This window comes from Petromyzon marinus, chromosome 51, assembly GCF_048934315.1.
Source record: "Petromyzon marinus isolate PM22_M1 ecotype Great Lakes invasive population chromosome 51, UKy_Petmar_22M1.pri1.0, whole genome shotgun sequence".
NCBI classification, from domain to species: Eukaryota; Metazoa; Chordata; class Hyperoartia; order Petromyzontiformes; family Petromyzontidae; genus Petromyzon; species Petromyzon marinus.
In genome coordinates, this window is record NC_133717.1 from 9,026,690 (window position 1) to 9,053,618 (window position 26,929).

Consider the following 26,929-nt stretch of genomic DNA (forward strand, 5'->3'; position numbering starts at 1 on the left):
TTTCAAAACTGTCCTGGATGAATGATAGAATCAGTGTCTCCCCCTCGCTGGTTAAACCCTCCACGAGACATTTTCCACTCCTATCGTTTTTGTTGTTATTGGTTGCCGTTGTAACTTGCCGACCCGCCGCCCCAATACAGGACGCCTGCGAAAAAGAGCTTCATGGCTCATCCGGATTCCTCCTCCAGCAGTCCAAGTAAAGATTCTGATTTCAACATTGGCAGCGCCTGCGGGAGGCCCAAGTCTGCATGTCGCAGGGATCTTTGGCGATGTGTACAAGGCTACAGGGCCCTCCTCTGTCAACCAGTTTGTGACCCGACCCCTCCATTTACAATGCACAGTAGACACGCCATGCTCTCTTCTTCCCTTTCCTTGTACCTCTTTGTTGTCATCTCTTCTCATTTTCCCGTCTTCACCCCCCCCCGCCCCCTCAGTTTACTTAGTACCAAAGCTCGCCTCCAATGTCCATAAATCACGAACGGGGATTACAGTGAAGTGTGTTCTGGCATGTACCCTCTTAATCATATAACCGTGCTTTCACCGCCGTGCATTTACACGGGATGCAACTTAAGTGGATTGCAAGCGAAATTGATTTCTTCTCTTATGAGTTTCCCCCGACGACACTCGCTGGCCCGCTTTCCAATGGACAACTAACAACATGACGTGTCGCTAACGTCAACGTCGCCTTTTTCACCTTTGGTGTTCTTGTCGCCGAAAAGAGAATTCCGAGCGGCGTCGTGTTTCTCGGGCGACGGTAGGGGCTCTGCGCTTGCCCGCTCGTCACTCCGAGGCAGTGGTATCGGTACTCCCGGCCATGTGCTGCTGCACTTGCTTAAAACCTCATTTATAAAGCAGCAGCAGCCGGCACACGTTCTTAAGTACTCGAGCCAACTCCGGTGCACAGAAGTCTGCGTGTGCAATTTTTTTTTTGCTAAACGGAGCGTGCCCTGTAGTCAATCAACATCGGTTATTAATGGGGGACCTTCGTCACAACCTATCACTGGTTCCCACCGCACAAGAAAACCCTTCTGTGACAATCGCAAAGTTACGTAAAATGTGCCCACGTGTTTTTTTACAACGCTTAATCCTTTAACCCAGGAGCTGTTGTGGGGAGGGGGGGGGGTAACCTTTTATTTACCTAGAGTCGAATAGGACTTTCAGATACCTTTAGTTGGCCACATATTAAACACACCTCAAAAATTATTTAGCACTGTTTGCATACGTACGACGCAAAAGAAGTTCAACGTACATACCTTTGCATTATTCGTAACAAGGTGAAAATCTATTTTTATTAATAATATAGGCTTGCTAAAGGCTCACCAGATCAAAATAACCCCCTCAACTGATTAGTGCTGCTGAGATGTGTGCAGGAGAAAGTAAATAGCCATTTTTAAGCGATCGGACTCGTGGCTACCGGTCACGTGAAATGCGAGTGACATTTTCCTACTCAAAGGCAAGACTGGAGCGCTCACAATCGCGGAGACTTTCCCACTTCACGATCCACACCGTTCAGGAGGCCACGTAAAGAGAGAGAGAGAGGCCAAACCACACAAAGGTTGACAACGTTCGTCACGATGAGGTCAGCGTGGCGAGCCTTCTCGCTTGCAGCGTCTGTCTACACATAACCCTGGCCTGTAAAGCCAGGAACATTGGCTTGAATCTTGACTTAAAGCTTTCGTGACTGCAGGAATGCCTATTCTTTGGGTCTTTTGGTTAAGTCACGAAAGACTCAAAGAACATTGGCTTGCTTCCTCATTTCTGCGGGGGGGGTGGGGGAGGGAGGGAGCTGACGTGGGTAGGCAAGAGCTGTCGTCGTGCGTGCGCACCGAGCGACACTCCCGGCAGGGCCCACGCCGCACCTGCTAGCGGTGCGAGAGATTCAAAGTGAGGAATTATGGGTGGAGGGGTGCCACCGTGGCTCATTGTTAACAATCTCGCCAAATTCTCGGTGCAAGGCCCACGAACACTTCGCAAGTTTCCATTGCAGGCGTCCCACTGTCGGTTGTGACGTGGCACCGCAGAAGTTAGATGTGTCAGTGGACCCAAGGGCATGTTATAGTTAATTATCTGTGTCAGATACATTCCTTGGCAGGCAATGAATGTAACACGGCCAAGAGGACATCCACCGAAGCGATGAAACCAACTCGCATGCGGGTGTCGCAGGGTGGTTAAGAGATGACGGCAGCTTAGGGGGAGGGCCTTCATCCAGCAGTGGATTGACCATGGCCGATGATGAAGATGGAGAATTCCATGCGTTTGGAAATGGAGTTGGTATTCAAGTCCTTCGGAAAATTTCGACAGCTGCTGAAATAAAATTCACATTCTACGGAGAAGTTCAGTCTCTCCAAAGGTTACGTGGATAAATATATTTTATCAGGTAGGGCCCACTGAGCTATGTGGCTCTTTTTCGGAAGTGACCTGGCCGTAAAATGACAGCTCAACTAAGTGGCTTATCACGTGGACATTTATAGCAGCCAAAATATAAAAAAACGCATGTTTCTAAATTTGGAGGGTAAAACCGGAGGACCCGGACAATAATCCACGAGACCACGGGGAGAGAAACATGCAAACTCGAAATATATAGGCATCAGGGTCGGGATCAAGCCCACGACCACATGCATACCAGGCGAGGAAGATAACACGGCCACCCCGGTGCCCCTATATGACTCGACTGTGTATATTGCTAAGGTGTAGTTACATGTTTTGACAATCGCTGTAAATATGCATAAGCTTCAAATTAGAAGCTCAGTCTGTCAGCACTGGAGTGTCCTCAACATTAATTTTACACAGTGAAATTCACAGGCAAACCACGTGAAAGATCACCGATTGAGGAAAGTGTGTATTGTCACATTATCCACTTATACATTTGGAATGGAATACTCAAACACTGGACTTATTTGGACCATCACATTGTTATCAGCCTTGCAGCAGAGGCTGCAATTGCCATGTATGCTTTCAGTGTGCAATGTATGCTTGAATGCGTTCTCTCCACGCTTACATATTTCAAAAAGCGCAGCATCCAAACAAAGAGCAGTGGTCATGACGTACAGGATGGTTTAAAAAAAGAATAATGGTAAAGAATACGGGGTTTTGTTGAACTTTAGAGAGAATCTGGGATGCTGCCAAGATTTGTTATGGTTAGCGAATTGGACTTGCAATCAATCCACAAGTCTTCGGTTCTTATTCTTAGCTCTTTCGGTAAAGTCACGTTGAAGGGAAACAATAAAATAATAAAATATATATAAAACAATAAAAATTCTCACGACGTTTCGACCATAACACAAACGGTCATCATCAGGTGTGTCGGTTTGCATATTTATGCATATTTATATATATATATATTTTTTGCATATTTATGCAAACCGACACACCTGATGATGACCGCTTTGTGTTATGGTCGAAACGTCGTGAGAATTTTTATTGTTTTATATATATTTCATTATTTTATTGTTTCCCTTCAACGTGACTTTACCGAAAGAGCTAAGAATATGAATTACTGCAGTCACGAAAGCTTTAAATCAAAATTTAAGTCTTCGGTTCTTAAACACAGCCACCTCTGTCCACCCAGCAGCAGTATCAATGGGTATCTCACAAGTTAGTTGATCAGGGTAAAGCGTGGGTAACTCCCACCTCTTCCAAGACGTCTGGCCAGCGTGGAAGAGTAGACCAAAGTACCCTCTCGACCAACACTCTCTGGAGGGGCTCTCTAGAACTCTGCCTCTAATGGAGTCCCATCTGGCAGCAATGCCCTGAACAAGCAGTTGTAGGGCTTGCAACTTAATGGGGGGGGGGGGATTTGTGTGCCGATTACTGGAATCGAATGCCTAATCGCAGCATCACTGGCCCAGATGGCCGCGCGCAGACAGAACGCTTAAATTGCACCAGCCGCATACTCTCGGAAAAAATAAAAGTGTCGCTGGCCCGGGTTGCCCGCGTGCTTTTTGAACGCCGATCGCGCACAAATTGTGCAACGTCAATTGCACACATTAATAAGAATTATCATCATCATGTGAGCCACATGCCCGGGCGGAACCCCACCGGCCCAAGAAACTGCCAATTCGGGAGCCGGACTGACGCAAAACACCGCCGATCCTGGATGGCTGTATGCCAAGTGAGTGTTGCTTAAGTGATCTGGATTGTTTTAGCGGAGCTCCACTGACCTGCACAACCTCGTGCCTTGCAGACAGATGTTCTACAAAACCGAAGGCCAATTGTGCCATACTCACACATGCCAGGTACTCACGAACAGCGCCAATAGCCCGGTTGGCCACGCTCTAATTGATCAAATTGTATGGCAATTGCATTGCAATTGTACAAGAATTATAGAAACCTTGTGCATCACGTCACACCTCTGTCCAGGCGGTTGGGTTGCCTGCAATTCGTTGGATAAATGCATGTTGATATTATGAGTGGGGTGTTCCAGCAATTGCCTGCCACTGAGAAAGACATTGTAAGAGTTTGCCTTTGGAGGTCATGTTTTGACTGCTGAACAACAGAGGATTAGAGCAACGAGAAGTGACGATGACTGCGATGACCTCTTGAACGTGATCTTTGTTCAGAAAAGTCAACAATAAAGCCAGTCGGTTTTCTTCATTGATACACAAAAGGCTCATCCACCAAATCAATTTGATTTTTGACATCCTATCTCGATAAAGGTTGTCCTCTTAGCAATTTTAGCCTGTATGTTATCGGATAAGGCAGCAGCACAAAATGTGTCCCATGTAGCTGTTATTGTGGCTTCGTTCAATATCTGGATGGTGTTGCTTAAGAGGTGTTGCTATCCATAGAGGATAGAATAATTGCATGTGAGAAGGAAAGACATTCTTAACATGTTAACTGATGACACCAAGACAGAGACATTCCTGAACTGTGCCTGGTTATAAGATTCACAAGTCCTAAGAGTAATTTGTCAAACATTAACAGCTGCTGCTGCTGGGGAGAAAGTATTAAGAGCACGAAAACTAATCTCCAAGCAGAGCCACGCGCTTATAATCAGCTTCATATAAACCGTTACTCCATTCTCAAGTGTGGCTTGCCATTCAGCTGTGCTGAAATGGATTTGGCCTGCTCTTTGCCTGCAGGCCAGACGGCATTGGCCCTACTCCATCATGCTGACCTAATAATTTGGACAAGCTTGCTGACGACGCTGGTCCTTGCAAGTATGATTCTAAAAATAAATAAACGGCTCGAAAACATCAATCCTCCAAGAACAAAACGTGCCAATTCGTTACTAGTACAGCACACCGGTTGTGTTGGAGACTAAACCCAAAACATTTGCAATTCGAGTACGTTTCGCCAGTAATTACAACTAGCATCATCAGGCGACATCCAGATTTGAGGAGAAATCCTTCTGTTTATTTCTTAAATAGAGGGAAATATGTTATTGCGTCACTTGTGAGTAAATCAGGCGCGAAGGCCGGGGGGTGGGGGCGGGTTAATGAAAGCATATAAATCACAATGGATATCCGAATTGGCATGTTTTGTTTACGTGACAAACCTTACTAAATTGGCTGTGTTGGGTGGTGGCGGGTTTGACGACACATTCATGTTTACGCAATCCAACCCAAAAAAACCTAGATTATGGATATTGGTCACAAAAGCCTACGTGTTAAACCCTCCGCAAAATTACGTAAGAAATGTCCATACCGCGAAAAAAAAACGTCATTTCAAAGTGTCCAATTTGTCCATGTTGTGACGAATTACGGTTTCAGGGTCAACTTTTGGTATCACTCTGGAAACATCCAAAAGAGCCCCTACACAACCGCAATCCAGGGAAAATTGCGTCTAAAATCCTCAAATTAAGCCCATTATTCATTACACACTCCTGTTCCAGCCATGACTGCAGCCTGTTTACAAAAAATGTAATAACCTCTCAGGCAAGCGGGGGGGGGGGGGTCTTGTAGAAACAACGCCAACAACTCTACGTTGTATGGAGCAACAAACACTCGCAGGTCAAGCAGAATTAATTAAACGTTTTGGGACCCGGGCAGCTTCTCCCTCGATCCACGCCGTTATCTGCACGCATTGCATCCCAGTGGGCCACGCATTGCATCCCAGTGGGCCACGCATTGCATCCCAGAGGACCACGCATGGCATCCCAGAGGGCCACGCATGGCATCCCAGCGGGCCACGCATGACATCCCAACGGGCCACGCATGGCATCCCAGAGGGCCACGCATGGCATCTCAGAGGGCCACGCATGGCATCCCAGAGGGCCACGCATGGCATCCCAGAGGGCCACGCATGGCATCCCAGCGGGCCACGCATGGCATCCCAGCGACCCACGAATGGCATCCCAGCGGGCCACGCATGGCATCCCAGAGGGCCACGCATGGCATCCCAGCGGGCCACGCATGGCATCCCAGCAGGCAATGCATGGCATCCCAGTGGGCCACGCATGGCATCCCAGTGGGCCACGCATGGCATCCCAGCGGGCCACGCATGGCATCCCAGTGGGCCACGCATGGCATCCCAGCGGGCCACGCATGGCATCCCAGCGGGCCACGCATGGCATCGCAGTAACATTGTGAACCGATGGTGGCTTACCTATCACAAATTCTGTTGACAGTTGCGCATTAAACCCTCTAACTTAGGGGCTAAAGAAATGGCAGTAAATCAAACTAATCAGGGGGAGTGATGAGTAGTGATCATCCTTTATTAGCTTTTAATTAGTTTACCGGCCTGTGAGGGATAACCATCGAGGATTGGGCAGCACGTAGACAGACGTCCCTCCCTCCCCGCCCCCACTGTTCAAAATGTGCAGCCAAGGCAGAAAATCTCAGAGGGCTGCATTTAATTAATGCAATGATTGGATGAAACATAATGTGGCCGAATCAATATCATCCCTTAGCACAGCACTGAATTAAAATCTAACACAGTTAAAGCATTGTTTCCTCCTCGGGACACAGCGACTCCACTCACCACTAGCTGTCACCGCGTCCAAAAGTGTGACATTGGTTAATAACGATGTTATCAAAGCAGTTATTCTTTTGCTCCCCCACTTTTAAGTCCATCCAAATGGGAAGGGATTGGCAGGGCACAGGTTTCAACCCCCCCCCCCCACAGCTGGTCACATAATCAAGGGCCGTAGGATCTGAAAGTCAAGAGCCAGATGTATAAAAGTTGTTTAAAATCTACATTATATTATTTGCTTTTTGCGTGCATCCTAATAATTGCAAAATCAATAAGCATTGACGGGCGACAATAGATGTTAACGCTTCTGAGAATTTGCAACAATACCACGAGAAATGTGCTGCCTCCGGGCTCTGGAGACCACCTGGAGAAGATTCCAGGCACGTGTTGACAACGATGGCGAACAAGTGGAGATTGTGACTTTTTGAAGCGATTAACATTACATTTTGTTATCATGTTGCAGTGTATTATCCGTTCTTTTTCCATGAAAAACGATGGTCCCATATAAGTGTCAACATCTTTTGAAGCACCCTGTATAATCCAAAAGTAAAATAACGTGAATTTGCAACACATAATGAAGATAGCGCACCTTTGCCTCAACAGGAACAAAAGGGGGCAGGTGAAGATGCAGCCTCAAGGTGAGAGAAACTTTTTACAGCCCCGGCCGCCACTTTCTCAGAAGTGAATGAATGCACGTGACCGAGCAATCTTTTTATGTTAGTGCCATTTATACACCCTACGGATCTTTGGACTTGGCCAATAAAGTGACGTTGCCCAAACACAGTTGACCAACGCTGTTTGGTGCCAACGTCCACCTTTTGCGTGTAAGTACGTGCACGGGACGTTTGGTCAGCCCACAGCTGGATGACAGCCTTTCTCATCATTCTGGTCAGTGCTGGTTATTAAAGGTGGCAAGGATTGACGTGGAAGCACTGCAGAGCGGAACAACAGAATGTTGCTTCACTGCCCTGCGCTGCCAACACGGTACGACCACTGCAGCAGCCTATAACACGTGTGCTATGCACAGTGGTTGCCCCAGCCAAGCGTCATCCAGGCTCAAAGCCTGCTCGAGTTTCTGAGATCCGATGACATCGAGCGCATGCTGACCCTCACTAAGATACGTAGGCCATACATTGGTATATCTTTTTAAAAGTTCTCGACGGGAATGTCATGCTGCCTTTTTGTTGGATCAGCTGCTTCCGTATCAATACCTAAAAAATACACAATTCTCTGCAACACAATAAAAAAAACACAATCAACCCGATAATTTCATCGCTTTTATAGCAGCCAAGGTCAAGATTCCTTTAATAGTTTGTCATTATGCTATGTATATTTGAGGTAACCATTGCAAACCCAGAGCGAAAGTGCAGTTACCGCAAAGTCTGCCCCAAATGGTTTGTGATCTGTTGCTTTATAAAGCAGCAGCAACACCACGCCGAGAACAGATGTACGTGTCATTTTCGAGGACACTGGCTTACACCCTGGCCATTATTCACCTCTGCTCCGATGACGTGGTCGCACGCACGCCTGCTTGCATTTACAACCCCGCCAGGCAGGCTCGCTACCCACGGGCCTGACACTTCGCTCTTCGCTGCCGTCATTCCGCCTTAACCATTCCGCCTTGACCGCGTCGCGGACGCGGTTTTTTTTTTTACGGTAACGGTGGTGAATGTCAGCCGCGGGACTCCAGGCGGTAGTTTTGCGGCTCTTGCTTCGGGCAAGAGCCAGGCGCACACGCTGCTCAGGAGTCCGCGCCTACGCGGCGGCGCTCCCGTCTCCGGACGGAAGTGGCGAACGAGCTCCGTCGAATCAGAATTCATTCACCCATCACCGCATAGCCGGCGGAGGCCCGTTGCGCCCAACGTGCGAACTCTTGCGACAGGATTCGCACTAACTGCCCTTGCTGCCTTACACTGGCGTCTCGAGTGATTTGTTTGATCCATGGATCATGGTGGTGGGGGGGGGAGGGCGGCAACCACCGGGAGCGGCGCTGTTCCTTCGAGGGTCAAATTCCACTTCGAACGTTGACTGTCAACTTAAGTTGCACAATTTTCTGGAGTTGACATCCAGACGACAGAGGCGGCGGTTGCACAAAGTGACACAGCCTTCACCCTCGAACTAAGCTCTCGATCGCTAGGAGACCGGTCGCAGATTCAACGGTGACGTTTCTGACAAAGTCCAACTATCGGATGCTAAGAAGGCGCCTTTGGCATCACGTGTTAAAATCAGCTTGAAGCAATGTCGAGACTGCCACACCAACCGTATAACAACAAAACTGAAAAAAAAACAGCACTGGCACTCTCAATTTGGTGCCCAGACTTAACCGTTTCTGGGACCGAATGCGGTTTAGACAATTCATTATCCCTGACGCCAGGCCGATCCAGCACATGACGTCAGGTCTACATCGTCCATCAGTGGTCTGCGAAGAACCCGGGTAGACAAATTATTCCGCTGCTTCGAGAGCATTGCCGTCAATTACGCAGGCTTGCGTCTGGAGGTCTGAATGGCAAAGATCTCGACTTTTATTTTCTACCATCGTTCGACGACTCGTGCGAATGTTTCAGTCTTCGCAACAACCAAACAGAATCAGAATCTGTATTTAGACTGCAGGAGGAATCCGATGAGCTGCGAAGCTCTTGTTCACCGATAGCCAGTAAGGGGCACGGAGTAAGAACGTTACAACAAACAATAAAAACACGATAGGAGTGCAAAGTATAGGAAACGTGAAGCAAGTTAAAAAGAAACAGATGAAATTAAATAAATTGGAAAAGCACATTGCAAAAGTATATAAATTCCTACCGATTTTTCAACACTAAGTGCAAACTTGTGCAAGGCAGAAAAACAATAACAAGTCTCAGACCACAACAAGACAACAGCACACAGTCGCTCAATAAAATTGCACATTCAAATTGAACTATCGATACACGGTTAAGGATAAAAATTACAAATCACGTTGGCAAATGTGGTTGTATCCAGCACTAAACTTCTGCTTGAGGATATATATATTTTAGGATGCTTATGTTTAGGGAGAAAACAAGGTTGTTACAAAACTTCAGCAAAGGCTGTCACCCCGTCTCTATTTAAGGAGGGCAGCAGAAAAAAATCGACACCAATAACTGAACATCCATCACGCCTTCCCAGACACAGGGGCCGGTAAACGCATCACACGCGTACAAAGGAGCATAAAACATCAACCAAACTCCGGTCATCCTCGTAGCGGCGGCTTATGGCTCACCGTCGAACAAAGACGGTCGCCGCATCGCGCGGCGCTTTCAGATGCGCTTCTGGGGCCGTCTGGAACGCTCTCCCTGCCGATATTAGGGAGCCACTGGAGCTATGCACTTTTAAATCCAAACTGAAAATGCATTTCTTTAGAACTGCTTTTTGTGGTTGAGTTTGTTGTCGTTCCCCTGCAACTCCGATGAGCACGGTCAGCTATGGCCAGCGGAAGCGCATCAGAAAGGGCGCAATGCGGTGACCGTCTTTGTTCGACGGCGAGCCAAAAGCCGCCGCTGCGAGGATGACCGGAGTTTGGGTGATGGTTTATGCTCCTAGCCACAGCAACAAAAAAGTCCGTGCCGGAGGTAGGTGATGGCCGGGCTGTTGCCCGTGACTCACGAGAAAGACACAAAAACAAGGCTGTTCCCTGCCTTAGCCAGGCCAGCAGTGGCCAAATGGCGTCTCCCGGGCTGCACGCGGCTCTTTAAATAAACCCTTCAACGTGACTTTACCGAAAGAGCTAAGAATATGAATAGGACGCACTATCACAGTAGCAAAGAATAACGAATTAAAGTTGTACAATAAGTTGCACGATATTAATCATATGCAGTAAAACTTCATTATTTCGGTATTTGTTAATTCCTAATTGGGGATAATTCGGCACGGCTGCACTTTCGGCATATAATGCAGATTAGTAATTTGCCACAAGCAGAATTGACGAACTGAATGGCCCAATTTCGGCATACACGTGGAAGGACGCCGCGCGCCACGGTCAAAACAATGACTCAGTCTAGTGGCGGCGTGCATTGTTAAGCTTTAGTGCAGATCCTGTTGCTTTGGACTTGACCTTGTCCAAAGCATGGAACCTACCACATCCTCCTCCTTCGCCTGCAGTGCTGGTTACTGATGATAAGTGTTACGTTTTTGGAAAATAATTTTTGGAAATCAAATGTAGATATTTTTGTATTATTATTGGGGCAGGAGGCACTGGGGAGAACCATTGTACATATTTCGGAATATTGGGTTTACTGTATACACACACCAGAACTCAAGTACTCAAGGGTACTTTGTGGCTCATGCATCCGTTACAGGTTGGCCACCCCTGGTCCAGACACACCGCCGCTCGTTTAGGATGCTTACGTTCCAAATTATTTATAAATTATAACTTCGGAGCACGGTGATTTCGTTTTCTTGTTGGCTTTGCTCGACTTCCCCCTGCACACACACCAATGTAGAGACCGCATGGTACCTAATGACGAACACAGAACAGCAGGTAGGGGGTGCGGAGCACGGGTGGGGTTACTGATAGCAGCATTGCAGATCAGCAGAGGGATATTTAATGCTGATATAGGGGGACAATTTTTGTATATTGGGGAAAAAAATGTAAAAGTGGTTTCAAATGATACAAAATGACTCGAGGAAAAGCGCCCTCCGAATTAACGCGTCCGGCTCTCGGACAAGATTCACGAGACGCACGCCGAGAACATTACCCTCTCGCTCGAATGTCATTCATTACCACGGCCATTCACAAATGTCCCAAGCGTCCGCTTGCAAACAGACCGCCACAAAAAAACTGACGATACCGTCACAATATGATTTGGCAGTAAGGAACTGGTGCAATCCACGTGTCAAGTGCAAGTAGACGGTATATATAATTTTACATGATCATCAGCCCACCATCCCTCACTTTGCAGTGCTCCTACCATCCATCTCACGCCTACGCATGCACTCATCTCATTGCTCCGGCTCCCATTTATAAGACGAAGAAAAAAAACGGTGGATTGCTAACACCTGCGCCTCTTCGCGGAAGAGCCGCGGAAGTATGTTAAAGAAGGCAATGTGCAGTGACCTTGTCAAGTTGGAATTGTTTAGGGCGATTCGTCAGAACGTTCTGAGGTCGAGTGCACTCAGAACGTCCGCGCGCGATCCGACGCACGTGAAAGCGCGCGGCAGCGTTGTCTGCATGGCTCCAAGCAGGCGAGAACATGCGAAGACAAAACCACCTCTCAGAACAGCCATGTGCTAACTTAACTATTATGCAGACAACAAAATAATGCAATTAAAGGAGGGGGTGGAGGTAAAGGCTGCCTGGAAAGAGTTTTTTGCAACATAATGAAAAGACAAAATAATGACGTGAACTCTAATCCGTGGTGACTTAAAAGCACTTTGTGAAACCCTTCCGGACGAGGAACACATATAAATGAGCCGCCTGTCTGTTATTAAACAATACACATCCACCGCCCAGTTATGATTCAAATTGCAGGGAAAGTGAAGAAGGGGAAATATGCTTTTTAAGACGTCGGGCTTGGAATGTTTATTCAAATTCTATCGAGCTGTCAATTCCCTGAAGGGGAGGCCGAATATATCCATTAGACCGGCCCAATTGCTCTTTCAATTCTTGCAATAGCATATGAATCAGTCAATCCACGGCTTCCAAAGCACAGGTACATACTGCAAGTTGAAAATAAAAACTGAGCCATATGTAAGCACGTTAACCACAACAATAGATTTTCTTTGGATGACTTGTCATTGGCCATCTGGCCATGAGTTAAGCTTATGAATTATATTCGATGTATTGTACTACATTCACAGCATATGGCCATATCAGCAGGTGCCGGAGAAATTTTAATTGTCGCACGTGCACAAATGTGGCACGATGAGGAGTTTCTGTCGTGTCACGAGTGTGAACACTGAAATGTAATAACGTATCGATTCTAAAATGTAACGCGGTAAAATGGGTGGAAAAACGATTTGACACGTCGGAATTTTTCTATCAAGCCACACGACCGACATGCCATGTATCCTAAAGCGCAGTGCCAAATAGCGCGATTGCCTTCACAATTAAATTGTCACAAGCAGTCCCGTACTTAAATTACAATCACTGAGCGTGGAGAAGAGCACGCTTGTGGCATTACATTGTGGGGCAGAAAAAGGAACGTGTTAAATATTATATACCATCCACACTGTGCAGAAAAACAACAAAGTTTGGGCAGTATACTTCAATAAAAATTTAAATGTACATTTATCTGCAAGGCGCCTTCCACTAATGTCTCAAGGCGCCTTGTAAGAATAAGGAAAGGCCAGGAGACACAGAAGCTCAAGAGAATTAACTGACGTAAGAAGATGTGGTTTCAAGACGAGACTTAAAAGTATTCAAATTATCGAATAAACGAATTGCCAATGGTAGAGAATTCTACAACCGGTGTCGCAGACACAGCAAGTGCCTGCTCGCCCCAGGAACGCAGCCGAGATCGAGGTGCGCACAGAAGGGCGGCGTTTGTAGATCTTAACGACCTTGAGGGGGGTGTACGGATTAATTAACTCGTGCATTTATGGTGGTGTCAGCCCATGCAAGACTTTAAAAACTCGTAGAATTAAACTCCTCTCCTCGCTTCAAGACTGGAAGCCAGTTTAATGGTAAGAGAAACGGAGAAATGTGGTCACGTTGTGGGGATTAGGGTGAGCACCCGAACTGCCGATGGTCAAGAATAATAACGAAAGTGGCAGAGCCATGCAGTGGAACGCATCCAGGAGGATGGCTTCGGGAGGCCTTCGTCATCCAGCAGTGGATGGACCAAAACTGCTGATGAACTAAATGAATGAAAAACTTCGTCAACAAAACACATTTCAGAAAAATCTCTTCGTCCGCATCTATAGAAAAAAAAACGGCGGTCAACTGATATATATACGCATCGGCAGGTGGCGGGGACATGGCCGAGGCGTTTAACAAAACAAACCCCATTCGCAAATACGTGCACGCGTGCAAACAAGAGACTCAGCCGCCCGCCGCCGCCGTATAACCCACAGCGGACGCCCACTGAAGGTAAATCACGGGCGCAAATTTAGAAAAGGAATCGAGACGGGCTGGAGAAGAGCCGGAGGGATTTGAATGGACACTTACACCCACGCTGTTCACGCGAGATGACAGGCAGGCAAAGAGGAGGGGGGAGCGCACACCGGCTCTCGCCTTGCGCGGGCGGGCATCTCATTAAGAGCGCACGTGTACACAAAATGTGCAGCCGGTTCCGTAAATGATTAATGGACGGCCCAGGGGGGGGGGGGGAAATAATCCCAAGCCGGCACCATCAAATAAAATGGGGCATAGGAAAAGAAAAACGAGATGCGTGCGAGGTCCCCACAAAAATAACCAAGAGGGACAATATTGATATCGCCCACGCTTTCACTCGGCGTCGCAAAGAGATGCGCAGAAATAATCGGCGCGGGGCATTATTCAAAACGCAATTGCTAAACGTTGGTGTCATTAAAATATAAATAAAGAGCTAAATGATGCTACGTGTGCTTGGTTTTTTGTTGGAAAGGGGGAGCGGTAAGGGAGCGGTAACATAGCGGTTAGCGTGCCACGCACCAAACCCAGCCACCCGAGTTCAATTCCCGTTCATGGCCAATACCGGTGACAATTATCTGAACCAGTCCTGGGGCCTCCCCTAGGTTGAGGCTAACGCCACTGAGGATGGATCGACGACGCAACTGCCGACGCACGATGTGGGGGAAGAGTCACCGCCACGCTCCCTCCTCATTGCCCCTGGAAGTGTCCGCTTCCCAACGTTTTGTGGGTATCGACAAGGGGAGCATGATGACACGGCCTGTTAGTTTCGACGCTCGTGGAAGCAAATAGCACAGACGACAACGCAAAGGTATTCAACCTTGGACCACGCCAAAGCGTCTCATATGCAAGAACAGGGCTGATACCAAGTGTAATTGTGATAATTGCTATCTCAGTATTTGATTGCTGTAACAATGTGACGGTTTACGTCTGCCCGACTCAAAATTGGCTCCTTTGGGCACCTTTTGCAAAAACACGCAATTATTGCGATGCCGCAGCATTGAGAATGTACGAGCAGCCGTTGTCAAAAACAATGACTCATTCAGAGGGGGGGGGGAAAAAAGACCTCCACGCACTTGTTCGCCACACCAGGCATTTTTAAACGCGGCTCCGCCCCCTTCCACGACAACGTGCCATTCGTCCGTTCCTAAGAGCGACGTAAATGGGCAAACCCCTGGGTTTGCGCGTTGAAGCGTCGCGGGGGAGCGGAGGCTGTTAGCCTACATTAAACCTGCAGGCGAGGAGAGATGCAAAACGCCGAATACCTTTGCGTTCCCGACGCTCGCTTTCAACGCAACTACGAGAAACCGACTTGTATAAAAAACAGGGGGGGGGGGGGGGGAGGGGAGGGGGTGCACCGGCGCAAAAAAAATATCCAACCCACATGCGGGTTTGCGAGAAACGTGCAGCATGCACGCGTTGCGGATACGCAACTCGACGGAGGAGCGAAGGCCCCGAGCGGCACGGCGCTCGTCTCGGGCCGACCGTCCGCGCCGGTGCGTGGCGCTCCCCACGGAGTCGGCGACGTACAACAAACATTCGCTCCAACGGGGACACGCGCCTCGTTAACGGGATGAGATCCCCGCCCCTCCACCAACGGGCACAGCTCTCTACTTTGCTCTTTGTCAGCCACTCGTACTCCCACACCCAAACACACCACACCCCCTCTCTCTTTTCCCACCCCTCAGGTTTTTTTAAAAGAACGGCCGATCCTCTGAAATCCCACGGTCTGTATAGTTAGGATGCGTGCGAACTGTAACGTCGGATGTTGTGTTTATATTTTAAGGGCGCCCACAAGTGGTTAACGTGGATAGAGACAATTAATGAAATTAAAAGATGTGTTTACTCATCATTAAGCTCCGTCGTTCATTGTTCGGTGTGCATAAGAAAAGGATAATAAGTGTGCATATCCACGGATCTGTAATGTTTTTTCAACGCATGTTTGACCCCGAGGGTATGTTTTATTATTATTGGTACGAAAGCTGACGGGTAGCTGGTTAGCGCCTTCAATAGTTTTGGGCAACCATCTGATCAGCATGGCCAGTTTTCTCTCAGGCAAGTCCCCAATAAGCAACACAGCAGTAAATTATGAATTTGAGTTGCATTGCACCATCCTGACAAGGTTACCGTGAGCCCACGTTGCAGATGGATGGCGAGAACAGATGGACAGACGGATGATTATGCCGTTAACTTCTTTAAACCTTCCATTGGTAAAGTGTTCGAGAAAAGGGCACGGAGCCGGTTTTCATGAACAGGTTTCCCCATATGATTTTAGTAAAATATGAAGCGCTGGGGGGGGGGGGGGGGTGTAGACATAAATCCACTTGTCCAATTCGATCTATCCAACACAATTATTGCAGAGCGCTAGACAGCGGTTGACAGGCATGCAATTGTCATACTCGTGTGCCACCCACCTCTTCCCCGGACAGGTAATATGCCGCAAGCAGTCCTCCCACAAACCTGATGTTCACTTCAAACACGGACACCTCTGCATTCTGAGGTTTTGGAGGAAGAGAGGGAGAAGGGGCGAGAGAGAGAGAGAGAAAAAAACAACAAATAATAAAATAAATTTTGACTTAAAACTTTCGTGACCGCAGGAATTATTATTCTTTGGTTCTTTCGGTAAAGTAACATAGATGGAAAGGAATAAAATAAAAATTATAATAAATTAATGAAAACCAAAAACTCAGGACGTTTCGATCGCAACACAGGCGGGGAAAAAAACTGTCGTGAGTTTTGGGTTTTTATTATATTATATTTTTTTTATTTCATTATTCTCTATCTACGTGACTTTACCCAAAGAACCAAAGAAAATGAAATCCATCTTATAACAAGTATAAACAAGTGATATATATATGGTATGGTTTTACAAGCTATTCAAAGATACGCAATGCTGCAGTTTTCACTTGATGGCTTGTCCAACGTTTGTTTGCAGGAACAAATGCTGCAAAGTGTCAAGCACTGCTTTATATGAATTATGCATTATTTACAGGACTGGTTGGCTAACAACAAGCGCGCACACACTCACACGCATGCTGCCATGATACAAATATTAAACACTTTCTTTCATCTCTTACAAATGTTATAGATTTCTCTCTCCCTTGTGAACAACGATAAACCTGACCAAGTAATATTACGCTTCTAAATGTACCACGTGTGTACTTTGGCTAATGCAAATCAAATACAGAATTTGTTTTATGCATTGATGCATTCACGAATATAACGTGTGTACATGTTTTGATTATCTGTTCATATTATGGACAGAGAATGTTTACTTTGTTAACAATATGATTTACGGTGATATGAGCAATGAGCTTACACCGTGTTTCTTTGTAAATCATTTTTTTAGCTCCCTTTTAAAACCCATTTATCAAGTTGTGTTGCAGCACAACACATTAATTAATCAGCAGCGACTTGGTTTTAATGAGTTTTAGCACGACACTTACAAACAGGGTTAAACGGCATACCCAAGAACGCGCGACCCTTTCACCTGTACTCAATCCTCCAAACACCCACAGTAGACGAGACTTCATTGCATTTCATTTGCAGCGTAAAAAAACTAAATCACCCATGCGTCTGACCGTTCCAAACACACGGTGGCATAGCCCAATCCCCGAATACACACTTCCGACAACAGGTTCAGTGGGGATAGAGGTGCCACGAGTATTAAATGAGCACCGCGTTACGATAAACACCGCAAATTGCCCCCACACTGGCACTGGTTAACGGCTACAAATCCTCAGTTCAGGTGCAAGCAGATAGACAGGAGGTGTTGCCTGTCGAAAACCAAGAACACCTTCGTCGTTGTGATGCTGCCACGGTGTAATGGTCTGCACATAGCACTTGCAATCCAGATGTTGCCATATGAAACGTTGGACATGATTTCTTAAATGCCCCCCCCCCCGCCCCTGATTCTATCCGCCCAGCAGGATGAATGGGTACTCCCACCCCCCCCCCCCCCACCGCTTCCAAGACACCTGGCCAGCATTGAAGAATAGGCCAAATACCCTCCGGAGCATCCGCCAACGGAGGCCCTTCTACCAGCAGTGTCATGAGCAGGCAATTGCAGAGTTGTACTTTCACTTTTTATTACACCTTTGTTCTTTAACCTTAAAAACATGCTTTACAAACACATACACCAAATCTCTGTATATCTGTTTAACTGACTAGGGCAACATGTCATTTAAGGTCCGACCCGCCATAAAATCCGTTCCATTATATCGCACACGCAAGATGCGCAAGACAAAGGCACATATGGACACAAGCCTGTGGTGAGAATCACCACGGCACTTGGAACAATGTACTCGTGTGACTAAAAGGCATCAACCATCGTGACAGAAAATGTTGGGCGGGAGGGGGTGGTGGTGGTGGTGGTGGGGATGGTCATACCACATTAAAGTTGAGGTTCTTCTCCACCCATTCCTTGGCCTCCTGGAACTCGTCGTGTAGCTCCATGATGTACAACGTGTCCAGGGCATCGACGATCGTGGCTCCCATTTGTGTGTTGCCTGCAAATTAATGCGCAAACAAGACAAACATCCCCTTGATAAGCCTTAGCAGACTGTTGGGGCAAGTGCTGTTAGCGAACACCTACGAAGGCCGGCGCGGCATACCAAGGGGGTGGGTGGCCAGCACCATGCCCCGGCCGCCTTTGGCTCCACAGTGGCGATGTTTGCACGCAGCACCAGGTACTCATTTGATGCCGAGTCACCCTCAGGGAGGGCCAGGACCGGTTCAGATAATCATCCCTGGTGTTGATGGCCGTGAGCGGGAATTGCCATGTTGGCAGCGCAGCGCGCTAAGAGAGCGTCACATCAGCCACCAACCTCTGCTCGTATCACTTTAATGAGTCTCCAGCACTTCCTTACTAACCATGAGGAAGGAGTGTTTGCGGAAACGTGGGATGTGGGGGGGGGGAGGCGATTGGAGGTCAGGGAGGGTTGACAGTAAAAAGGTAAAAAGCAAGTTTTACGGAAAAATTATCTTTCAGAAAAAGATTTCTTTCGTGCATACTTATGCGCACATTAATATTTGAGAAGTTCCTAATGACACGCGGGGCGAACACCATTAGCATTTTTGAACCGTGAGCCGCTGGTCGCTCCTGTTACGCAACCTTTCTTCCAGTGCCAGCCGCCATCAGACACCACCACGAGAGACACCTTTAACAGCGGTGTCAGCCCTCATTGTCAAGAGCAATTTGCGTGACGAGCCGATACGGAGACACTCGGGCTCATGACGCCGCTCGACGCGGGAGCAGCGGGCGTCGCGCGCGGGCCCTCGATACGACGCGGCAGCCGGCTTGCGCAAAACTTGTCCCGAAATCGAAACGTGTGGCCGCAGGGGCTTCTCAGCGGAAGCGCCTGAAATAAGTGTACGTTGGAACTTCTTTCGGCTTCGCACGTTAGCCAAGGGAAGACGAGAGGCACACAAAGTCGAATGTGCCCCCCCCCCCCCCCCAAAAAAAAAAACGAACGCGGACGGCCGCGACCCGACAGGATGTACACCGTCGCAGTTGCTCTGAAGAAACTCTTCGGTCAATGAGGGCGAGTCAAAGCTCTTTCTGAGTTGCTGAACCAGATGGCCGCAAGATTGCTCAAGTGTTGCATTCGGAATCAATAAAACATTTTGCCGCCGCACAATAAAACACTCCGTCTAATGCGGGTGGGCGCTTTCGCGGTCTGCACCGCTGCAAAGTTGGGGGAAGCGTCTCCTCCGTCTGGTGCTTACGCGTGGAAAATCTAATTGCTGCGCCTGGCTATGCGTTGTTACAGTGCAAAGCTAAAGCGCACGTGAAATTAAAGTGGGATTTTTATTCATCGTCAATGTGGCGTTTCGGCTCTTTAGTGTAATAAAAAAAATAATAGGCCGTCTCAAACAAAAAAAATGCTAGAATTTTTTTCATTGGTTTCACAATAGTTATTTTGTCGGAAGGTGTCTAGGAAGAATGACAGGTAGAGGAATAGTGACGTACCAAAATGGCTCACTTTTTACTGGCCGCAGCAGTGCCACGACGGTGCGCTGGGTTTCGTCACGAGACGCGTGCGAGACCCGCTGATGGGGCACTCGAGCTGCGGCCATTCTAGTCAAGAGGTCACCTCAGCCCGGAGCCGGGTAACACGTGCCCAAGAGCACGGGTGCGCTTCCAGCCTCCAAGACGCGAAACACACGCTTTTCGTATTTCTCGACTGGCAAAAACGTTCATTGTACAACGAAAAAAAAAACCAGATGGCTTTGTCAACACTTTAACTGCATCATCTTTTTTTTTATCATGGTTTTCCCCAGTTCATGCTCAGTGGGTTTTTAGTTTCATGAGGCCCTGCCTCAGTGTCGTCAAAGAGAGCCAACCCTGTATCGAGAATGGAATGGCCAACATACGTCAAACGAAACCGCAAGCTCTCGATGCGGTTCCACGCATAGCATCTAACAGCACAAGTCACAGGCCGATACCAAGAACAGCACAAGTGAATTGCCGCCTGAGGAAGTGGCGGTGGTATGCAGATTGAACGGGACAATAAGCTAACACTGGGAATATGACGAGACACGAGATTTGTAAAAAAAATTGCGTTCCGGCTTACAGTGTGACAGTTCTGCTCCCGGGCATGCGAGTCACAAGACACGAGCCACATGAACAACAACATTCATTCTCCCACCAAACCCACGTCGGAGCCCTCTAATTAATCACCTTCCAATTAACGATATTCTCAAGCTAGTTTTTTTTTTCCCGAGAGTCGGTGTCAGGGCCTACACAGGCCATTGACATTCCAGGCGGTTAGCCCCGTCCCACGGCGGTAAACGCCAGGCCGGCCAGTATAGGGCACCCCTGTCACGTGACCTTCCCGCTCCCATCGCTCAGCAACGACGAGGACGACGACAATGACGACAACATCCACAAAACGACGCATTTTCCCTTCGCGGGAGCAGGACGAGGAACTGGCGGGCGAGTGTCGACGGCCGCGGGACGCATCCTGCTCAACAAACACCCCTCTACAAAGAAAAAGCTCGGATGGAAGTGAACGACGGTTCTCTTCACGGCAGTCAACTGCAACCACGTCAACTGGCCGACGACCGAGTGGCCGGGCCAAGGGAGGATGAGCGCGCACCTGACAAAACTTCCACCGCCGAGGTGGAACGGCAAAAACAGCACTCGTGTTAGGAAAGAGCCTGAGCGATGCCACGGAGCATTGCCAACGTTTACTCTACGGGAAACGCGAGACTGAGATTCGTGCGATTGACAACGCTAAATGGGATGTAATTGTTCCGGGGGGGGTAGAAAGTCTGTTAATTTACCACTCAGCAATGCCCTTCTTCAAAATGAAAAGTCTTTGCCATGTGGCCTTGACCACTTTGCCCTGGATGATGCCCAATTCAGTTCATGGTCATCAAGGAGGGAAATGTGCTGGCCACTCTAAGCATGGCAGGGACCTTAGTGAACACTCACGGAGCCGAGAACAGGAAAGAGTCCCCCCCCCGCTGACGCTTCCTGATATATATCCGGGGGAGCGTCAATGCTGCGGATAAACCAGAATAGCCGAATAATACGTCTTTAAGGTCCGCCAACGTGAGCCAGTTTCCAGGTTGCACCGTTGGCCGAATGGCTCTGCGGTAACACCACGTTCAAGAGGTCCTTTTTTTAGGAAAGAGCCGAAGATTCGCACTGCTCTGAATACTCCACAGTGCTTGGGAGATAAACGCAGCCACCCCGAGTAAAAAGGCTTCTTCCCCGAGAACGCAGGAGATTTTCGCCGGTCACGTGCGTCCTCGGTCCAAAGCAAACTTCCCCGCTGGATCGAGGCGATGGGTCGCGTCCTCGAGGCAGTCTTGTTGACTTCGCGAGCCTGGCTCTAAGGCGCCGTGTTGAAACGTGAGCCTGTAAGCCCTGACCCACGATGCCCAAGCGCCCACCTTTAGTGGACGGTTGGTCTCCACCTGGACTGTGAAGGAATGAGGCACGCTCCCCTCCCCCACTTCCCCCACCCACCGCCACCTCCCCCCAAGCAAGGACGTTGGTGTCTAGAGTCGAAGGACAACCGCAGCTGCCGCTGCGGCTGCTTATCGTCCAAAGGCAACAACTGCAGAAGTCTGTCTGGAAAGGCCAGCGAGCGTGGGTCTTGCCCCTCAAGCGTGAGACCAGGCTCGCAAAAAAACACTCGGCAAGTTGTGGACTGATGGTTATGCCAGCGACTTCGGAATCTGAATATTTATTTACACCGGAGGAATCAGATGAGCTATAAAGCCCTTTTTCACAGATGTCCAGGAGGAGCAGGTCAGAACGTTACAGCAACAAACAGCAAAAAAAACACGATAGCAGTGCAAAGTATAGAAAAAGGAAAAAGCAAAAAATATATATACAAATAAAACTAAACTCTGTTTACCTTCGCAGGTGAAGCCCACTGAACTATTTGCTTTTTTTCAGAAGCGACATGGCCACAAATGACAGCTGAACAAAGCGGCTTATCGCGTGGAAAGTTATACGCAGGCAAGAATCTAAACAATCTAAACTTGACCGTGACTTTGAGTGAAAGGTGCTAAATGAGCAATAAGGCTTCTTAAACTCCTTCACATCCTCCACACGCTTCTTTAGCCTTTCAGAAAAGCCCTCATTAAACAGCCTTATTTTGAGTGGTAGGCCATTCAGAACAATCAAGAAGTCTAAAGGAAACTTTTATACTTTTCGGCCAAACTACCGTGTTCCACAACCCACTGATATGATGCCGATCGCAGAATTGGGGTAACATTTTAGCAATATGTATAAAACCATTTAAATTATTGGAATATTTAAAAAGCAATGTATAAAACGCAAACACTGTGCAAAGTTAACGACGATGCGATGTGGAAAAAAACATCATCATTTGAAAATTAAGTGCATTTCACCTCTCTGAAGTGGCAGCAACAAATAACGGTCGTGGTCCTTTGACAGGTGCTGTTTATTAGTTTTACTCAACAGCATAATTACACAAGAACTTGAACAAAGCAACAAAAAAGAAACTATATTGCACAAGAAAACCAATAGAGCTTTCAATAAACCACGCCGTGAGAAAGCACTTCAAATTTAGTGCCATTCCCAAGTGCAACTTCTTATGCAGAGGGACACTTTGCAAATGTGTGCACTTTACAAGAGAGCGTGAAATGCACTTGGCGGCACTTTGAGCTAAACCACGGGGTGCGGGGGTTCCATCGTGCTGTCCAAGCCACTTTTTCTTTTTCGCCAGAACAAAAAATTTAAAAAGCCTCGGAAATGTGTGTGTGCGGTCCGAGACATGCACCCGTGCCTCCTAAGGGTGGGTTGGGTGACCTGAAACGGTGACATCAGCGAGGCTGCATCAATAGCGAGGAGAAAGAAAATAATTTGAAAGCACAAGCCTGGCATTATGAAATGCGAGACAAGCACGAGGCATTTGCCCATTGCGAGCTCGAGAAGAGGCTACTTCCGCCGGGCTGATAAAAAAAACCTAACTAGAAAAAGCACACGTGGCCTTGCGTCAACATAAACAGCTCGTTAGTGAATTCAGGACCAAATCACGGGCTCTGCAATACAGAAGGCGCTTGCTGTTGTTTGTTTGCCCACGTCAACTCATATGTACTTTAAAAACGTAGTTAAATACGACGGCGCAAGTAGAAAAAAAACACGTGCTAAACATGCCTGTCAACCCCTTATCAGTGCCTACCTTATTACAGACCAATCCAGACCGTATTGGTCACCCCGTGCCCCTTATAAATCTCAACGTTCATCCTACAAAGTCCCATCACAAGGGGGGGGGGGGGGACCTCAAACAAAATAATTAAAAAACATGCTGCCCGTATTGAAACGGCTGTACGCCGTATGGACATGAAAGTAACACAGGGAAAAAAATATCTAAATAATCGAAACTTGCCCGTGACTTTGAGCGAAAGGTGCTAAATGAGCAATAAGGCTGTACAAGAATATGGGCAAGCCGTATGGGTTGACAGGTGTGCGCTAACGGACGACGGTAAACAACGGAAGCGCCTTCCTTTCAACTATTTATAAATCTTTCTTTTATTTTAAGAGGCAAGGCCCACTAAGCTGTATAGCTTATTTTCAGACGCGACCTGGCCAAACATGAGAGTTCAACAAAGTGGCTTATCATGCGGAAATGTAACGCAGCCAAATGCTCTCAATGCTTGTTTATAAATGTGGAGGGAAAAACTACAGGACCTGGAGAAAAATCCACGCGACCACGGGGAGAGGGAGACATGCAAACTCCAAATATACAGCAGGCGCCAGGGTCGGGATCAAACCCATAACATCCAGTAGACCAGGCGAGGGAGTTAACATATCCCCACCGTGTTGCCCTTTTCGGTCCGAACAGCGGCACACTCGTTGCGCTTCTCTTGAAAGGTGCTCTCCGTGCGCACACCCAGAGAGCAAAAGGGGGTGGGGGGGGGGGCCATGGGGGTCGGGGGGGCTAATCCGGCAGAGTCGCTCGGCATGCGATAAATCCGCAGGCAGAGTGTGGGGAAGCGGCCGGCGGCGCAGGTCCGGTGCGCGGCAGGCCAGACGTAAATCTGAGGCTCAGACGTCCGAGAGTTGAGGCCGGATCGATAAAATATCCACTCTGCTCGCTCGGCTGCCTCAGATATAAGCAAGCCATTATTGTCTTCTCAGTGGTTTGCCATGCTTTTAAAGCAGCAATTTCACCCGGATGAGAGATACTAAAATCTTGGCCGAGTGAATGTACGTGGAGTAGCAGGGCAAGAGAGAGATATTTTTAATTATATATTTATTTACCCCCCCCCCCCCCAAACACACACATAACCGGCATCGTTCCTAATGAGATAAGTAAACGCACTCATGCAAATATATTCTTGGTTCTTTCGGTAAAGTCACGTAGAAGGGAAACAATAAAATAATAAAAATATAAAACAATTAAATTCTCACGACGTTTCGACTGCAACACAAGCAATCATCACCTGACGTGACTTTACCGAAAGAACCAAGAATATGAATCCCTGCAGTCACGAAAGCTTTAAAGCACTCATGCAAGTTTGTCCAAACCAGTGAAATGAAACCCATCTTCAGGCTAAGCACCACTAATTGATTTGAAAAGTATTGCCTTCAGAGTAGAATTCAATTAAGATTTTTTCAAGTGAAGGCAAACTAAATTAATGTTTATGGTTTATATACAGCAACCTTTAAGGGACTCTTGACTGTGAGATGGCCCCTTGTGTGAAGGGCTGGCGCTCTCGAGTCAAAATGGTGAATGCTTGGCCAGACATACACCGGCCACTGATGAACGCCAATGTCAAGGTCGAGCGATGGCTTCATACGTAGGGACCGGAAACCACTTCAAGAACTCGATTTACCAATACAGTCATACCTCGGGTATACGACCGCTTTGGAATACGTCGAATTTGGTACACGTGTTTTAACGAGGAAAAAAATGTCTTGGGATACGTCGTCTTGCTTGGGATACGACGCGCTTGCTAGAACTTGTATGGGTCGGGATGAGTCACCGCGTACCCGCGTAGACCCCGTTCACGACCGAAGCAAAGCACTGCACCTCAGCCTGCCTGTACAGTAGATCTCGTTCAGTGCACAACCCTTGCTGTAACTCTGTGAATTTCCACGTGGTGTTTTTTGCCTTTTTAACGTGAATATGTTGCGAATTCATTCAAGATGGGTCCTTAGAAGGTTAGTGAGAAAAGCGATGTAAAGTGATGTTAAATTTTATTATTATTTAAAACAAATTTAATTTATGTATGCATTTATTTGAATGTATGTATGCATTTTAGTAATAATAAGTAGTGTCTAAATTATGTTATACAACCCCATTAATGTATAATATGCCATATAAAATATAATTTCTTATACTCTGGAACGGATTATTTTCTTTCACTTTATTTATTATGGGAAAAACTCGTTTGGTATACGTCACTTTCGGTATAAGTCCTACCCTTCTGGAACGAATTAACAATGTATACCGAGGTACCACTGTACGCTCGGTCAAAAAAGTTTACAAAAAGTACTTTAAGACCAATGGACACTGGTGGCAAATAAAGCAAAAATGTCAATTGCAACCAGTAACGTTAAACATTCTTACAAGTTGCAATTTTAATTATACTTTGTCATCCGTATATTTTTTGGGGTCTCGAAGCACTGTTGTGTAAGGTCGGGTTGAGCGGTGGTTGCGGTGGCCCACGCACTTTGCTGTGAACCCGGCGACCCCGAGTTCGATCACAGACCATGGACAACATTCTTAGCGAGTGATATCAGGACTAGTCATGGCTTCCCTCCCCCACTCCCTCGCTTTCACCAACCAGCACTGACCAGCAGGGTGAAGTATGGTCAAAAAAAAACATCATGACCACCATACCACGGGCAGGCCATCGTCCACTTGTGAATTGAGAATGGATGTTTATTCGTATATATATAATGTTAAGCCGTGCAGACAGACATATATAAGGATAATAATTTACATAAAACGTTATAAAATTAACTTAAATATAAGCCCTATATGAATGTATGTTATCACTTGAAAATAGAAATGCACTGCATTTCACCTTGGCTCCTTATAAGTCAAGCATGTCGGCTGCTCATTTCATTTCATGTAGGCTTAGCAACCGCTCTGCAAGGGGGCCCAATAGGATGTGTAATTCTTACGGCCACATGGCCCAGTAAGCCGTTTTTAACCCTGTTCGTCATTTCACTCTCTCCGTTTGTCCCAATGAAGGACAACAGTGCATCCCCTCCCCCCGTGCTCCCCACAAATCTCGACATTAGATTTAGAGGCCACCGTCAGGCACGAGCTTCACGAATGCAACCTAACGCGTCTGGGGGCCTACGAAAGCCCAGCGACAAATAGCCTTGGGTGGGCAGCTACAAAGACAAATTCGCGCGGACGCTGCCTTGTGCACGGTTGACTTTCGATACCTGACCGCAGGCGATCGCTGATGCGTGGGTTAAGCAATTTACAGCAATAGGTGCCGAGGCATATT

At 47.5% G+C, this 26,929-nt stretch overlaps 1 protein-coding gene across 1 annotated transcript in view; it reads right to left on the bottom strand.

Moving 5' to 3' along the window:
• Positions 1-26,929, bottom strand: part of LOC116953385 (mannosyl-oligosaccharide 1,2-alpha-mannosidase IA-like) — an 88,901-nt gene that overhangs the window by 35,173 nt on the left and 26,799 nt on the right. The window contains exons 3-4 of the mRNA XM_032973533.2: positions 18,365-18,483; positions 16,390-16,470 (exon numbers count right to left, since the gene is read on the bottom strand). Coding sequence (XP_032829424.1) covers positions 16,390-16,470; positions 18,365-18,483 — 200 coding nt within the window. The remainder of the gene's footprint in view (positions 1-16,389; positions 16,471-18,364; positions 18,484-26,929) is intronic.